This window comes from Carcharodon carcharias (assembly GCF_017639515.1).
Source record: "Carcharodon carcharias isolate sCarCar2 chromosome 37 unlocalized genomic scaffold, sCarCar2.pri SUPER_37_unloc_1, whole genome shotgun sequence".
Classification (NCBI taxonomy): Eukaryota; Metazoa; Chordata; class Chondrichthyes; order Lamniformes; family Lamnidae; genus Carcharodon; species Carcharodon carcharias.
In genome coordinates this window covers 2,253,238-2,269,835 of record NW_024470758.1, presented here as the reverse complement: position 1 = coordinate 2,269,835, position 16,598 = coordinate 2,253,238, and the positions used below count along the sequence as shown (strand labels likewise).

Genomic DNA, 16,598 nt, shown 5'->3' with positions numbered 1-16,598 from the left:
TCCCCGTCAAACACTCCCAGGACAGGTACAGCACGGAGTTAGATACCGAGTAAAGCTCCCTCTACACTGTCCCCATCAAACACTCCCAGGACAGGTACAGCACGGGTTTAGATACAGAGTAAAGCTCCCTCTACACTGTTCCCATCCTAGAGTTTGACTCCAAGAATCAAAGAATTGTAGAACATTCTGCATAGAAATGGACCATCTGACCTATCATGCCGATGCCAGTTCTTTGGTGGGCCTATCCAACTTGTTCCACTCACTATTTTCCCCTCAAGTCCCTGTAACATTTTTCATTTCCAGCATTCATCCAATTCCCCTTTTTTAAGTTCCTGTTGAATCTGCTTCCTCCGCCCTTTCAAGCAGCGCCTTCCAGATCACAACAACTCGCTGTGTAAAAAAAAAATTCTCCTCATCTCCCCCCCTCTGATTCTTTTGCCAATCACTTTAAATCTATTACCAACCTTCTTGGCACTGGAAAAGGCTTGTCCTTATTTACTTTATCTCAACCATTCATCATTTTGAACACCTCTATTACATCCCCTCCTAACCTTCTCTGCTCTAAGGAGAACAATCTCCGCTTCTGCAGTCTCTTCACGTACACTGAGGTCCCCTGATCCCCGGTCCCATTCTGGTAAACCTCCTCCGGACTGTCTCCCAGTCCTTGACATCCTTTCTGAAGTGCTGTGTCCCAGGATTGGACACAATACTCTAGCTGAGGCCTGAGGCCTAGCCAGTTTTTGATGCTCTATGCATTTTGCACTCTGTGCCTCTCTTAGCAAATGCACGGTTTTCAAAAAATCTTTTCAGTCTGTTCCGCCCACACTCGGAACGTTGGGCACTTAACCCTCCCAGGCCTTCCTGAACCTGCCAACCCTTTAAAAATGGTACCGTTTCATTTCTATTGCCTCACCTCATTTTACCGACCAAAATGCATCACTTCATGCTTCCCCAAAGCATTAAATTGAATTTCACCAGAACTGCACTGAGGCCAATGCCCTTGCCGGGTGTTTTGATGGCCAGGAGGGATTGAACCAACTTGGCAGCGGGTGGTGGGCGCCAAGGTGTAGCATTAGGAAGGAGAAGCAAGACGCATGAAGGATTGGGAGAGACAGATATCACTAAAGTAAGAAATAGTAAGGCAGTAAGTGAGGGATGCAATAAAGTCTAAATTAGGTTTACAGTGCAGTACAGTAAACACACAAAGCAAAGCTGGCACAGATAGCCATTTGGAATATGATGTTGCAGTGATAATTGGGACTTGGCTCCATAAAGGACAGGACTGGGCATTAAATATTCCTGGATACAAGGTGTTCAGGAAAGATAGGGAGGCAAATAAAAGGAAAAAAGAATAAAACGGGGTCACTGCAAGGGAAGCAGCTGGTTGGCGAGCAGCTGGTGAGATCTGGGGTTTACTTCTGTTCAGTCAGTTAATAAGGGAGCAAATAGAGGTATGGCAGGACACGTCAGTCTGGTGGAGTGTGCATCCTGTGCCACGTGGGAACACCAGGATGCTTCCCGTGTCCTGAAGGTGGCAGAGCAAGTTGAGCAGTTTTTTAAAAACCATGACTTTACTAGGAGAGGCACAGAGTATAAAATGCATGGAGTATAAAACGCTGGTTGGGCCTGAGGCCTCAGCTACAGTATTGGATGTGGAGGGGATGTTTCCTCTTGTGGGAAAATCTGGAACTGGGGGGCGGTGGGGGTGGGGGGGGGCATTGGTGGTGGCTGTCAGGGTTTAAAAATTCTCCTCATCTCTGCCTTAATTGGATGACCCCTAAAAATAAGGGGTCGGCTATTTAAAACAGAGATGAGGAGAATTTTTTTCTCTCAGAGGTTAGTGAGTCTTTGGAACTCTCTTCCTCAAAAGGCAGTGGAAGCAGAGTCATTGAATATTTTTAAGGCAGAGGTGGATAGAGTTTTGATTAACAAGGGGGTGGAAGGTTATCAGGGGTCGGCAGGAATGTGGGGTTGAGGTTACATTCAGATCAGCCGTGATCTTATTGAATGGCAGAGCAGACTCGAGGGGCCGAGTGGCCTCACTCCTGCTCCTAGTTCGTTTGTGCGTACGTCTGCTCGTATGTCGGTGTGGTCAGCTGGATGAGCTCAAGCTCAGGGTTTCGCCGGCCTTCCGACCATCAAAGAGGATCGGGCAGGCGGTGCTGGAGCACCCTGAGCGCGTCCCGCTCTCGAACCGTTATCCGGTGCCGAATGCGGGTGAGAGTGATGGTTCCCTCGGCGGGTGGGGGGGGGTGGGGTGGTGCAGACAAAGGCAAGGCCAAGGCATCGTGGGTGGCTCGACTTTGCAGAGGGGGGGGGGTGGGGAACGGCCGGAAGAAGGTTGAGAAAGCAATAGAGAAATAGTTAGGGAAACAAGCAGGTGTTTCTGCAGCTGCAGGCTGATTCCTGGGATGGCAGGACTGTCGTGTGAGGAGAGACTGGGCCGACTAGACCTGTATTCACTGGAGTTTAGAAGAAAGAGAGGAGATCTCATCGAAACATATAAAATTCTGACAGGGATGGACAGACTGGATGCAGGGATGATGTTTCCTCTGGCTGAGGGATCTAGAACAAGGGGGTCATGATCTCAGGATATGGGATAGACCATTTAGGACTGAGATGAGGAGAAACTTCTTCACTCAGAAGGTGGTGAACTTGTGGAATTCTCTACCACAGGAGGCCTGTGAAGGCCAAGTCACTGAATATATTTAAGAAGAAAATAGGTTTCTGGATGCTAAAGGTGTCAAGGGGTATGGGGAGAGCATCAGTATGCCGTTGAGACAGAGGATCAGTCATGATCATATTGAATGGCGGAGCTGGCTCGGAGAGCCGAAGACCTACTCCTGCTCCTATTTTCAATGTTTCCATGTCTAGTCCAGGGTAGTAAGTTGCCTCCACGGTGCGACGGTCAAGGATGTCACAGGTTTGGCTGCAGAGCACCCTGACAGGAAAGGGTGAAAGGTCAATGGTCATTGGTCATCGGTACCACAACATAGGTAGAAAGAGGGGATGAGGTCCTGCAGGCAGAGTGTGGGGAGCTAGGGAAGAAAACCAGCCAGCAGGGCCTCAGAGGTCATAACGTCTGGATTCCCCCAGCCAGTGAGTAGAGGAGCAGGAGGACGGAGCAGATGAATGTGTGACCGGAAAGATGATGCAGGAGGGAAGGCTTCAGGTTGGTCCGTCATTCGGACTAGTTCTGAGGCAGATGGGGCCGGTACAGAGCAGACAGGTTACACCTAAACAGAGCTGGGACCAATGTCCCAGGCTCACTAAATTGGTCCCTGGGATGAGAGGCTTGCCCTATTGATGAGAGGCTGAGTAAATTGAGCTTATAGTCTCTGGAGTTTAGAAGAACGAGCAGCGATCTCATTGAAGCCTACAAGACAGTGGCATTGTCACGGGGCTCGTATTCCAGAGACCCAGGGTAATGCTCTGGGGACCAGGGTTCGAATCCCACCATGGGGCAGATGGTGAAATTTGAATCCATTAAAAATCCGAACATCCTCATCGCTTGCTATGCTTCTGAGCTTAACATCATCTACAAACTTTGACATTCATGCCCCGGATCCCCAAGACCAGGGCATTAATAAACAGCAAAAAAGAGCAGTGGTCGAAACACTGCCCCTTGGGGAAATGCCACTGTATAAATTCCTCAAGTCTGAAAAAACAGCCGTTTGCTATTACTTGACTCGCTGCTTTCTGTTTGTTAGCCAAATTTGTACCCGCACAGGTACCGCCCTATGGCTTTCATTTTACTAACGCGTATGTTGTGTGGTAGAATGTCTTTGAAAGCCTATGTACACAACATCAGCCACACTACCCTCATCGGCCCTTACCATCGCATCTTCGAAGAACACAATCAAGTTCGCCAAATATGATTTGCTTTTAACAAATCCATATCGACTGCCATTTATTAGCCCACACCTTTCCAAATGCCTATTTTTCCCCCCAGAATTATTGTCTCTAATAGTTTCCCCACCACAGAATGGCCCGTTGTTGCTTATCCCCTTTCACTCTTTCATGGGATGTGGGCATTGCTGGCAAGGCCAGCATTTGTTGTCCATCTCTAATTACCCTTGAACTGGGTGGCTGGCTCGGGCCATTTCAGAGGGGCAGTTAAGAGTCAACCACATTGCTGTGGGTCTGGAGTCACATGTAGGCCAGACCGGGTAAGGACAGCAGATTTCCTTCCCTAAAGGGGACATTAGTGAACCAGATGGGGTTTTTCAACAAACAATGATGGTTGCCATGGTCATCATCACTGAGACTCACTTTATATTAATGGAATTGAAATTCCACCAGCTGCCGTGGTGGGATTTGAACCTGTGTTAGAACATAAGCCTACAAGGCTTTGGATTACTAGTCCAATGATATCCCCATTAAAACACTGGCTCCACCCCTTCTGCTTGCTTCCTTTTGTCAGGGGTCGAACATTTGCAGTCCTCTTCTCTACAATTAGCCCCATTTCTAAGGGCTGACGTTCAACACCATCCAAGACAAAGCAGCCCACTTAATCGGGACCCCATCCACCACCTTCAACACTCGCTCCCTCCACCACTGACGCACACTGGCAGCAGTGTGTGTACCATCTACAAGATGCACTGCAGCAACTCACCAAGGCTCCTTAAACAGCACCTTCCAAACCCACGACCACTACCATCTAGAAGGACAAGGGCAGCAGACACATGGGGAACACGACCACCTGCAAGTTCCCCTCAGAGTCACTCACCATCCTGACTTGGAAATATATCGGCCATTCCTTCACTGTCGCTGGGTCAAAATCCTGGAACTCCCTCCCTAACAGCACTGTGGGTGTACCTACATCACAGGGGCTGCAGGGGCTCAAGAAGGCGGCTCACCCACCACCATCTCAAGGGGCAATTAGGGATGGGCAATAAATGCTGGGCCCAGCCAGTGACGCCCACATCCCGTGAAAGAGTAAGAAAAAGGATTGTGATTGGTACTTCGACCCCCACATCGTTCACTAGCCTATGGTGCACCCCATCCAGACTGGAGACTTTTACATTTCGAGGGCAGTGAACCTGAGACAGCAGGTGCAGCATGGCCTGGATTGAGGGTAAACCCACCCCTTCCTCACCAACCATCACAACAACTTTCAATGGTACAGCACCTTGTACGCACTGCAGTTCCTCCAGGAGCTTCTCCAATGCTTTATCAACATGACACTGAGTCACATAAAGAGATATTATGGCAGGTGGCCAATGGCTCAGTCAAATACGTAGGTTCTAAGGCGCATCGTAGAGAGAGGCGGAGAGGTTTAGGGAGGGAATTCCAGAGCTTGGGGCCTCCCCAGGCAGCTGAAGGCACGGCCGCCAATGGTGGTTGGGGGGAGTGCACAAGTGCTCAAAATTGGAGGAGCGCAGAGATCACAGAGGGTGCGGGTCTGGAGGAGGCTACAGAGATATGGAGGGAAGAGGCGACGGAGGGATTTGAATGTGAGGGTGAGAATTTAAACTTCAAGGTATTGCCGAGCCAGGAGTCAGTGTAGTTCTACAAGCACAGGGACGATGGGATAGACAGGATTTAATGTGAGTTAGGAATAGGGCTGGAGAGTTCTGGATGAGCTCAAGTTTACAGAGGACGGAAGATGCCGAGACCCTCGGTGCTGGAACCCCCTCCCTAAACCTCTCCTCCTTTAAGGAGTGAAGAAGAACGTTTTTGATGCAGTGAACGGTGATGACCTGGAACTCGCTGCCCACGAGGTGGGGGGGGTGGGGGGGGTGGTGTGGCGGTGGGGTGGAAGCGGAGACAATGAATGATTTCAAAAGGAAATTGGATGGACGCTTGAGGGAAATAAACTCACAGGGATACGGGGATAGAGCGGGGGCGGGGGTGTGGGGGGGTAACAGGACTGACTGGATTGGTGTACACAGAGCCGGCATGGACTGGATGGGCTGAATGGCCTCTTTCTGTGCTGTAAATGACTGTACGGCTTTAAGGCTCAATAACTTTCACGTGATTCATCTTTGGGTGTTTTTCTACTTTGAAGAGTCTATATTAGTGTGAGGTGCTGCTGTTTTAGTGATGTCAGCTCAGGGGTAAATATTAGCCCCAGGACACCGGGGAGAACTCCCCCCTGCTTTTCTTCCGATAATGGCCGGGAGATCACCTGAGAGGGCAGATGGAGGCCTCAATTTATTAATGCCTCAGCCGCACGACAGTACCTCCGACAGTCCAGCACTCCCCCTGACCCCCTCTGCCCCCCCGATGTGGGAACTGGGACTGTCGGCCTGGGTTTTGCACTCAAGTCTCTGGGGTGGGATTTGAACTGATGACCTTCTGACTCAGAAGCCGAGGGTGGAGGGGGAGAGAGAGAGAGAGAGACACCATTGGAGCTAAGCTAGCGTTGTAAAATGGCCGGGGAGCCTTCTGGGTAATTTAGGGGCCTCTATTGGCGAATGAGGAGGAGAAGGACAAAGGGAGGTTGGGAGAAATTCCTTTCATGCAGAGGATTCCCTGCTAGGGCAGGGAAAAATATCTGACCAGTGTGGGGAGCGGAGCCAATAACAGCTTTTCAAATAATGGATATTTGGTAAAACAGGAAATTGAAAAGTGGCCCGATAAAGGGCAGTGGAACGAGGCTGAGGGTGGGCACTTACAGAGGGAGAGGACATGGACAATGGGCAGAATGGCCTCTCTGCACGCTGCAAAATTGTGTGGCCCTGGCAGAGGCCCAACCCCTTGTTATAGGGTGTTGGATACAGTTCGCTAGGTCTTAATGAAGTCCTTGTAGCCTTAAATAGTACACCTTGAGAGCGTATATTTATTAACTACAAAAACTATGTACATTTAGCCAGTGAAGGGTTCAAGCTTGGAGCTGTCTCCATGCTTGCTCATACACACGTCTCTGTCCAACACTACACTGAGCCCTCGATGCGGGTCATGTGTTCTCTTACATCACTGAGTGGGCGATACTGTACTCAGGGTCACCTTAACTTTATATTTGCCAGACCCTTACACCACACTCCTGAGCCACACCCTAGAGAGGGTCAGACGGGGGCAGATTGAGGCCTGGCGAAGGCTCCTCCTCCACAGGAGAATAGCTCTCTGGACCGTATGGGACTGACCCATGAGGAGGTATCAGTGGAGTCCTCTCCTGCTGTGAATGGGAGGGAGAGTAGCAATGAGGGAACAAGAAGCAAAAATTCAATCCCCCAAAATTCAGACCCTGCAACCATTCCCTACACAGGTGCCCAAGACCGGTCTCTGAATATTCATGAGTGCAAACACTGCACATTCATATAATCTCAGTGATTAAAAGGATGAGCAGATGTGTGTGATGCATTCTTGTTGCCAAATGAGGGATTTTTTGGAAGGCTTTTTTTGAACAAAGTGAGGACAATTGTGTGTGTCTGTGCCTGTGTGTGTGTGTCTGTGTGTGTCTGAGTGCCTGAGTCTGTGTTTGTGTGTGTGTGTGTGTGTGTCTGTGTTTGTGCCTGTGTGTGAGTCTGTGTTTGTGCCTGTGTGTGTGTGCGTGCGTGTGTGTGCCTGCATCCCTGTGCCTGTGTTTGTGTGTGTGTGTGTGTTTGTGTTTGTGCCTGTGTGTGTGTGTGTGTGTGTGTGACTGTGTGCGTCTGTGTATATCTGTGTGTGTGTGTGCGTGCACATCTGTGTCTTTGTGTCTGTGTGTGTGTGTGCGTGTCTGTGTTTGTGTGTGTGTGTGTATTTGTGTGACTGTATGCGCCTGTGCCTGTGTATATCTATGTGACTGTGTGTCTGTGTGATTGTGTGCCTGCGTGAGTGTGTCTGTGTTTATGCCTATGTGTGTGCGTGTGTGTGTGCACGCATGTGTGTCTGTGTCTGTGTGTCTGTGTGTTTGCGTGCGTGTGTGCATTTCTGTGACTCTGTGTGCCTATGCCTGTGTATATCTGTATGACTGTGTGTCTGTGTGTGTGTGTCTGTGTGTGTGTGTGTGTGTGTGTGTGTGTCTGTGTGTGTGTCTGTGTCTGTGTGGTGGGGTGGGGGAGGGAGGAGAGGGTCAGTGAGAATTCAGCTCCATGCGTCAGCAACAAGAGCATGCTCAGTGTTCAAATGATCCTGCAATTATATTGAACCTTACGCACTTGGAGTGCACGGCCTGAAAGGGCAGTAGAAGCAAATTCAATATTAACTTTTAAAAGGGATATATACTTGCAAAGGAAAAATTCATAGGGTCCATGGCTCATGAGATTGATGCCTGGCCTAAGAGAGCTTCCCTATGAGGAGAGAACGAATAGATTGGGCTCATATTCTCCGGCGTTCAGAACAATGAGGAGTCACCTCATTAAAACATGTATATTTCTGTGAAGGTTTGAATGGTTGGATGCCGAGGGGGTAGTGCCCCTGGTTGGACAGTCTAGGGCAAGGGAGCCTTCTATCAATGTAAGGGGTTGGCCATTTAGACCTAGAGCAGGAGAAATGTGTTCACTCAGAAGGTTGTGAATCTCTGGAAGTCTCTACCCCTGCGGGTGCTCAGTTCGTGAGTCTATTCAAGGCTGAGGTCAATAGACTTTTGGACTCTGATGCAAGCAAAGGATACGGAGATGGGTTGGGAAGGTGGAGTTGAGGGAGAAGGTCAGCCATGATCTTACTGAATGGTGGAACACGCTCTACAGGCCAACTCCTATTCTGACTTCGTACGTTCTCCAGTCTTTCTGAAGAGTAGGGGGGAGTGGAACTAATTGGACTGCTCTTTCAAAGAGCCAGCACATCCTCAAGGGGCTGAATGGCCTTCTTAGGCACAGCAGGATTCTACGGCACCTCAGGGTTTGCCCTGAACTGCTTCACTTTTGTTGCAACTCAGGCAGCCTTCCCAACTGTTTTGCGCACAGCAAGCTCCCATGAGTAGCGAACAGGCCATTTGTGTGGGGTTGGCTGAGGGAGAGGTGTTGGCCCCAGGTCACCTGCTCATCTTCTAATGGCAGCTACACGCCTGAGGATTCAGCCTATTTGGTCATGGGGGACATCACAGCCTGATCCAAGCCTTTGGTATCTGCACATTTCCTCATGGGCCTTTGAATAGTGAGCCTGGATCTTCCCCACTTGCCTGGATGAGTGCAGCTCCCACAACACTCAAGAAGCTGGACACCATCCAGGACAAAGCAGCCCCGCTTGAATTGGCTCCCCATCCATAAACATTCACTCCCTCCACCACTGACGCACAGTAGCAGCAGTGTGTGTACCATCTACAAGATGCACTGCAGAAACTCACCAAGGCTCCTTAAACAGCACCTTCCAAACCCACAACCTCTACCACCTAGAAGGACAAGGGCAGCAGACACATGGGGACTCCACCGCCTGCAAGTTCCCCTCCAAGTCACTCACCATCCTGACTTGGAAATATATCGGCCGTTCCTTCACTGTCGCTGGGTCAAAATCCTGGAACTCCCTCCCCTAACAGCACCGTGGGTGTACCTACACCACAGGGACTGCAGCGGCTCAAGAAGGCAGCTCACCCCCACCTTCTCAAGGGGCAATTGGGGATGGGTAACAAATGGCAGCCCAGCCAATGACACTCACAACCCTGGCTCATTTGCCCTTCTTCTTCCCACTGTCAGTAACTCCGCAGTGCTCCCAACGCTCCTGGGTGAGTTCACTGAACTGAGCACAGAGCGGGGATGGACCCAGAGGATCATCTCCGGACAATCTGTACAGTTTAAGGTGACTGTGAAACTCCTGTGGGCGCTTTATTGTCACCTCCTGTCTTAGGCAGAGAGGGGCAACAACACTTGCTCACTGCCACTCTCTGCTTCCCTGCCCCCTCAATGCAGCTTTTGGAGTTTTCTCTCTCTCTCTCTCTCACACCTCTGAGTCAGAATGTCGTGGGTTTGAGTCCCGCTCCAGAGATTGGAGCCTCGTAAACCACGGCCGACGTACTCACTGCCCGTCCTGAGGGGGTGCTGCACAGTCGGAGGTGCCGTCTTTTGGATGAGGCGCTATAAACTGACCGCCAACCCCCCCCCCCCACCCCCACCCCCCACCCTGCCTGCCTTCTCAGGTGGATGCAAAGATCCCAAGGCCACTATTGAGAGACGAGTGGTGGTGGCTGGGGGTGTTGGGGGGAGGGGTTCTAGTGGGGGGGTTGTGGTGGGGGGTTGTTGGGTGGGGGGATTGTGGTGGGGAGGGTTGTGGTGGGTGAGGGGGTGGTTGTGGTAGGGGGTGGAGTGGGTGGGTTGTGGTGGGGGGGTTGAGGTGGGTGAGGTGGTGGTTGTGGTGGGTGGGGGGGTTGTGGTGGGGGGGTTGTGGTAGAGGGTGGGGTGGGGGGGTTGTGGTGGGGGTTAGGGAGGGGGGTTGTGCTGGTGGGGGTGGTGGTTGTGGTAGGGGTGGGGTGTGGTGGTTGTGGTGGGGGGGTTGTGGTGGGGATTGGGGTGGGGGGGTTGTGGTGGGGGGGATGTGGTGGGGTGTGTGATGGGGGGCGTTGTGGTGGGTGAGGGCGTGGTTGTGGTGGGGGGTGGGGTAGGGGGGTTGTGGTGGGGGGGATGTGGTGGGGTGTGTGGTGGGGGGCGTTGTGGTGGGTGAGGGCGTGGTTGTGGTGGGGGGTGGGGTGGGGTGTTTGTGGTGGGGGTGGGGGGGTTGTGGTGTGTGGAGGGGTTGTGGTGTGTGCGGGGGGTGGGTATGCTAGGGATGGGGAGGTGGGTTCTCCTCAGTGTCCTGGAGTCGATACTTGTCCCTCAGCCAGTTTTACTCAAAACAGATGATCTGTGTCATTATTGCGCTGGCGTTTGTGGGAGCTTGCTGTGTACAAAATGGCTACTGGGTTTCCTAGAACAGGGATACACTTCAAGACGTACCTCATTGACTGTAAAGCCCTGTGGGGCACCCTGAGGTTGTGAAATGGCACAGATTGGCGCAGTAATGCCAGAGCACCACTGGTCTTGGTTATACCCGGGGAAAATGCTTATAGGAATAAATGGTGTCCCGCTGTCAATAACCTGCTCCGTGAGAGGACAGTGGTCTATCCTCAGGCTTAACTAACACCCCTTGAAGTGATGACATTGGCCTTTTAAGGTTGCCATGGCAACACTGCTAATACAGTGAATGGGACAACAGCTGCCTAACACGTATACTCTCTCTTGCTTTCTCTCTCTCACTCACTTCTATCTCTCCCTGTTTCTCTCCATCTTCCCACATCCTTCTATTTCTTCACTCCCTCTATGTCTGTTTCTTTCTCTCCCCCCTCCTCCCTCTCCCCTCAACTTCTCCTGCTCTCTCCTTCTCTCCCAGCCTTTCACTTTCTCACTCCCTCCCTCACAGAATTGTTGCTTCCTCCTCACACTTTCTCTCTCCCTCTATCTCCCTCCCTCCCTCTCCATGGTGGACCCCACCAGAATCGAACTGCCCTCTGATTCCAGGGGTCTGGACTGACCTAGGGGGAGAGTGTGAGCCCTACGTTTCCTGGCTCAAAGCAAGGGCAGCGCTGGAATTATGGGGGGCAAACTGGGGAATTGTCACACTGCCCCTGGGTTAGGGAGGGGCAGCGGGAGCTTTGTTGGAGGGGGGCGGGGGGGGTGGTGGGGGAACATCCCAGCGGATGCTCTTAATTATTGTCCAGGACTCTTGCTGAGAATTACATGGGGGTCTGTGTATGTATGTGTGTGAGAGTGTGTGTCTGTATTTGTGTTTGTGAGTGTGTTGTGTGTGCATGTGCATGTGTGTGTGTGCGTGTGAATGTCTGTGTGTACATGTGTATGTGTGTGTTAGTGTGTGTGTGTGTGTGCATTTGCACATGTGCATGTGTGGGTGTATGCCTGTCGGTGTGTGCATGTCTTGTGTTTGTGTGTGTGCGTGCGTGAGTGTGTGTATGTCTGTGTGTGTCCATGTGTGTGTGTGCGTGTGTGTTTGTGTGAGTGTGTGTGTTGAGTGTGTGTATGCGTGTGTGCGTGTGCATGCACATGTCTGTGTGTGTGTGCATGCACATGTCTGTGTGTATGTGTGCATGTATGTATTTGCATGTGTGTGCATGTGTGTGTGCATGTGTGTGTATACTGTCTGCGTGTGCATGTGTGTGTTTGCATGTGCACGTGTGTGTGTGTGCGTGTATGTTTTCATGTGTCTGTTTGAGTGTGTGTGTGTGTGCATGTGTGTGTTTCTATGTGTGTATGTGTGTGTGTGTGAGTGTGACTGTGTGTATGAGTGTGTACATGTGACAGTGTGTGAGTTTGTGTGTGTGTGAGAACGTGTGTGTGAGTGTGTGTGTCTGAGTCTGTGAGTGTGTGTGTGTGTGTGATGTGTGTATTATGTGTGTGTGTGTGATGTGTGTATTGTGTGTGTGTGTATTGTGTGTATGTGCATGTGTGATGTGTGAGTATGTGTATGATGTGTGTATTATGTGTGTGTGTGTGTGTGTGTGTGATGTGTGTTTTGTGTGTGTGTGTGTATTGTGTGTGTGTGTGTGTGTGTGTGTGATGTGTGATGTGTGTATTGTGTGTGTGTGTGTGTGTGTGTGATGTGTGATGTGTGTATTGTGTGCGTGTATATGTTAGAGGAAAGTGATTCTTGCTTTTCTGTAACACACTCCCTCTATGGCTGAATATCTTGCTTCTCCTCATGACCCACATGGATTTCCCATCGCAGAATGGTAATTTCTGAGGGGGGAAGTAAATGGCTCGCTAAGACCCTTGGATTCTCTCCAACACACCACCAACCCCATCCCCTCGTCCTCCTCCCCAGCCCCACCATCCCGCCTAGTGTCAGCTCACTGGTTCAGGCAGAGTGGGTAAGGGAATGAATGAGGGAGAGGCAGTGGCTTCTCTGGGGCTGCTAAACCAGCTACCAGCCCTCAGCCAGGAGTCCCGCAAAGCTGCAGCAGTGAGGGAGGAGTAAGGCAGGAAAAGGGTTAAATCCATTATCAAGGGACAAGCTCCAACCAATACACATTGTAAACAGAGGCAGTTGCCAGGGTAACCAGCACTCACCTCCACTTATAGAGCAAAGCAGAGGAGAGATAGCTCTGAATAAACCACATCTGAACAAATGTCTCCAGTCACTGCTCACCATGCAGCTAATTCCTATGCATGCCCGTGTCTGTGTGTGTGTGTGTGTGTGTATATGTGTGTGCCTGATTGTCTACCTGTGTGTGTGTGTGTGTGTGTCTGTGTGTCTCTGATTGCCTGCCTCTCTGTGTGTGTCTGCCTGATTGTCTACCTGTGTGTGTGTTTGTATATCTCTAATTGTCTGCCTGTGTGTGTGCCTGATTATCTACCTGTGTGTGTGTGTTTGTGTGTCTCTGACTGTCTGTCTGTGTGTGTCTGATTGTCTACCTGTGTGTGTGTCTGATTGTCTACCTGTGTGTGTGTTTGTGAGTCTCTGATTGTCTGCCTGTATGCGTATCTGATTGTCTACCTGTGTATGTGTGTGTGTGTCTGTCTGTCTGCCTGTGTGTTTGTATGTATGTATGCCTGTGTGTGTGTGTGTGTGTGTGTGTCTGTCTGTCGGTGTGTATGTGTTTGTCTATCTGCCTGTGTCTGCCTCTTTGTGTCTGGTCGGTGTATGTGTGTGTGTGTTTCTGTTGGGGTATGTGTGTGTGTGTGTGTGTGTGTGTGCGTGTGTGTGTGTGTGATGTTTCTATGTGTCTGTCTGTCAGTGTGTGTGTGTGTGTCTTTGCATGTTGGTGCTTCTCTGTGTACGTCTATCTGTATCAGTGTATGTCTGTGCATGTACGTGCCTGTGCATGTTGGTGTGCATATGTGCGTGTTTGCATCTCTGTGTATGTGTTTGTATATGTGTCTCTGTGTGTATGCATGCGACCATGTGTATGTCTGTATGGGTGTGTGTCAGTGTGTGTGTCTGTGTCTATGTGTGTTTGTGTATTTCTGGCTAGGAGTGTATTAGTGTGTGAATATATCTGTGTGTGTGTGTTTGTGTGTGTGCTTCTGTCTAGGAGTGTATCAGTGTGTGTGTCTGTGTGCATCTGTCTGTATTTCTGTGTCAGTGTGTGTGTGCCTCTTGTGTGTGTATGTGTGTCTGTTTGTCTATCACACCCATATTCTTTTGTTACACACACACACTCGCACACACGCACACACACATACCTCTTATAACAAAATAAATCCCACACAAACCGGGTACTGAATGGAATGGGGTGGAATTGTAACTCACGTGCCAGATCACGAAAAAGATCAGAGAAGCACAGAGCACCAAAGTCAGCATGTAGCAGAAAGCTGCGAATGTAAAAGCCATCTCGGCACCAGCCGCGCTCGCTCGCTCGCTCTCTCTCTCTCTCTCCCTCTCTCTCTATCTCTCTCTCTCCCTCTTTCTCTCTCAACCTGTTCCTCTCCCCTCGCCGGCGGCGCTCGCTTTCCTCTCTCTGTCTCTGTCTGTCTGTCTCTCTCTCTCTCTCTCCTTCTTCCGATAGAACAAGAGACAGTCTGTCCTGGGCTCTCCTGCTCTGTTCGGCTGCAGGTTTCACCGTCCGTCTCGCTCTCCCCGTGTCCCAGGCAGATTATCGGCCAACATGAGAGAACTTTTGTCTTTCCGGGTGGGGGGGGACTGGTGGGGCGGGCAAGGAGGGAGGGAGGGGGGTGGGGGTTGTGTGGAGGACGAGTCTGGTCTTGGCTGCTGTTTCAGTCCGAATGCCCCCCCCTCTCTCTCTCTCTCTCTGCAACTCTGTCTTTTGTGCCTGAATACTGACGCACCGGTAATTCCTGTTCGCTTTTTAAGTGGCAGACAGGCACAGGGCTGATTCGACATGGGCACACATTGGCAGGGATGGTTGAAGGGGTGGGAGAGAGGAGGAGGGGAGGGGGGGGGGGTGTAAAAATTGCCCTTAGTTCCGTGCTGAAGGCTGAGGGGGTTTTGGTCAGAGCTGCTCCCAGGAGTTGCTCAAGCATCGATATTCGTTCTCTCTCTCTCTCTCTCTCCCCTTACCCCATCCTCTGTCTCTCCCTCTCTCTCTCCTTCTCAAGTGTAGCTGTAAAACCTGCAAATATATATATATATATCTCACTGCTTGTGCGAGGTCCACAGTGAGCTGTCGCCTCATGTAGTGCGAAATGATTTCTGCTCCTCAGTAATATCCTGGCTGGATAGGAGGCGGGTTCGGGTCCCGCCTAGTCCCCTTATTTTGCATTTTTATATATATATATATATATATACATTAAAAATCAGCAGATGCTGGTAAATTATCGGAAGCGATCGGATTGTTTTATTTTAAAGTACTGGTTAAAACTCTGGCTATTTGAAACCAAAGCCTCTCTCCACCCTCAGCCTCATCTCTTCCCCATGGAGGGCCGAACACTGAAAATCAGCAGGAATATACTGCTGTTTGTTCCCCGGTGTTTCTGAATCATTTCTGTAAGGGAGACGGGGGTGGGGGTGGGGGGGGGTGTGTAGGGAGGGGGATTCCTTTAGAGGCTGAGGGGAGGGGTGGGGGTGGGGGGGGGGTGTGTAGGGAGGGGGATTCCTTTAGAGGCTGAGGGGAGGGGAGGGGGTGGGGGAGCGGGGGCTGCCTCTCTGGTTTCAGGGAATACACAGGAGTCACAAAGCCAGTGGGGTCTCTGGGAGAAGTGGGGGGTTGTTCACATCCGAACAGGCTGTAAACTGGAGGATGTAGACACTCTGTAGCTCTCTCTCTGTCTTTCTCTCCCTGCCTCCGCCTGCCCTTCCCCCACACCCCCCCCCCCCCCACCCCACCCGACTCTCTCTCTCTCGTTCTCTGTCCCTTTCTCTCCGTGCCTCCTTCTCTCCCCCCTCTGCCTCACTCCCTCTGTCTCTCTCGTTCTCTCTGCCGGTCTCCCCCTCTCTCTCTTTCTCGCTGTCTCTCCCGTTCTCTCTCTCTCTGCCTGGTACCTCTCTCTATCTCCCTCTATCTCTCTCGTCCTCTCTGCCAGTCTGCTCTCTCTCTCTCTCTCGCTCTGTCTCTCGTTCTCTCTCTCTCTGCCTGGTACCTCTCTCTATCTCCCTCTATCTCTCTCGTCCTCTCTGCCAGTCTGCTCTCTCTCTCTCTCTCGCTCTGTCTCTCGTTCTCTCTCTCTCTGCCTGGTACCTCTCTCTATCTCCCTCTATCTCTCTCGTCCTCTCTGCCTGTCTGCTCTCTCTCTCTCGCTCTGTCTCTCGTTCTCTCTCTCTCTGCCTGGTACCTCTCTCTATCTCCCTCTATCTCTCTCGTCCTCTCTGCCTGTCTGCTCTCTCTCTCTCGCTCTGTCTCTCGTTCTCTCTCTCTGCCTGTCTGCTCTCTCTATGTCTCCCTCTCTCTCTCTCTCTCTCATTCACTCTCCCTCTCTGTCCCTCACTCTGAATCTGTTTCTCAGTCCCTTTGTCCCCCTCTCGCCCACTCTGCCTCTCGCTGTCTGTCTTTCTCTAGGAGTCTCCGCCTCCGTCTCTCCTTCCCTCGTTGTTTCTCTTTTCTCCGTCTGTGCTGGTCCATCTCTCCGTGTCCCTCTCCCCTGTTGCTCTTTCCGGCCCCCCGCCCTTTCCCCCCCTCTCTCTCTCTGTTATTGAATAACGTCAGGAATTATACCAATTGGAATATTTTATCTTGCCTCTATATTAATATGCGCTCAAAGTCTGCGGCACCGATAATTAATTCGTCTTAACCTTTCCTTTAATGCATCAGCTCGACAGGAATTTGCTCTGAATTAAAAGGGGTTCGATATTTCTAT

The 16,598-nt window shown here is 51.0% G+C and overlaps 1 protein-coding gene across 1 annotated transcript in view; it reads right to left on the bottom strand.

Annotated features, from left to right (window-relative positions):
- cnih2 (cornichon family AMPA receptor auxiliary protein 2) overlaps positions 1-14,178 on the bottom strand; it is a 279,942-nt gene extending 265,764 nt beyond the window's left edge. The window contains exon 1 of the mRNA XM_041181834.1: positions 14,098-14,178. Coding sequence (XP_041037768.1) covers positions 14,098-14,178 — 81 coding nt within the window. The remainder of the gene's footprint in view (positions 1-14,097) is intronic.
- Positions 14,179-16,598: the final 2,420 nt, after the last annotated feature.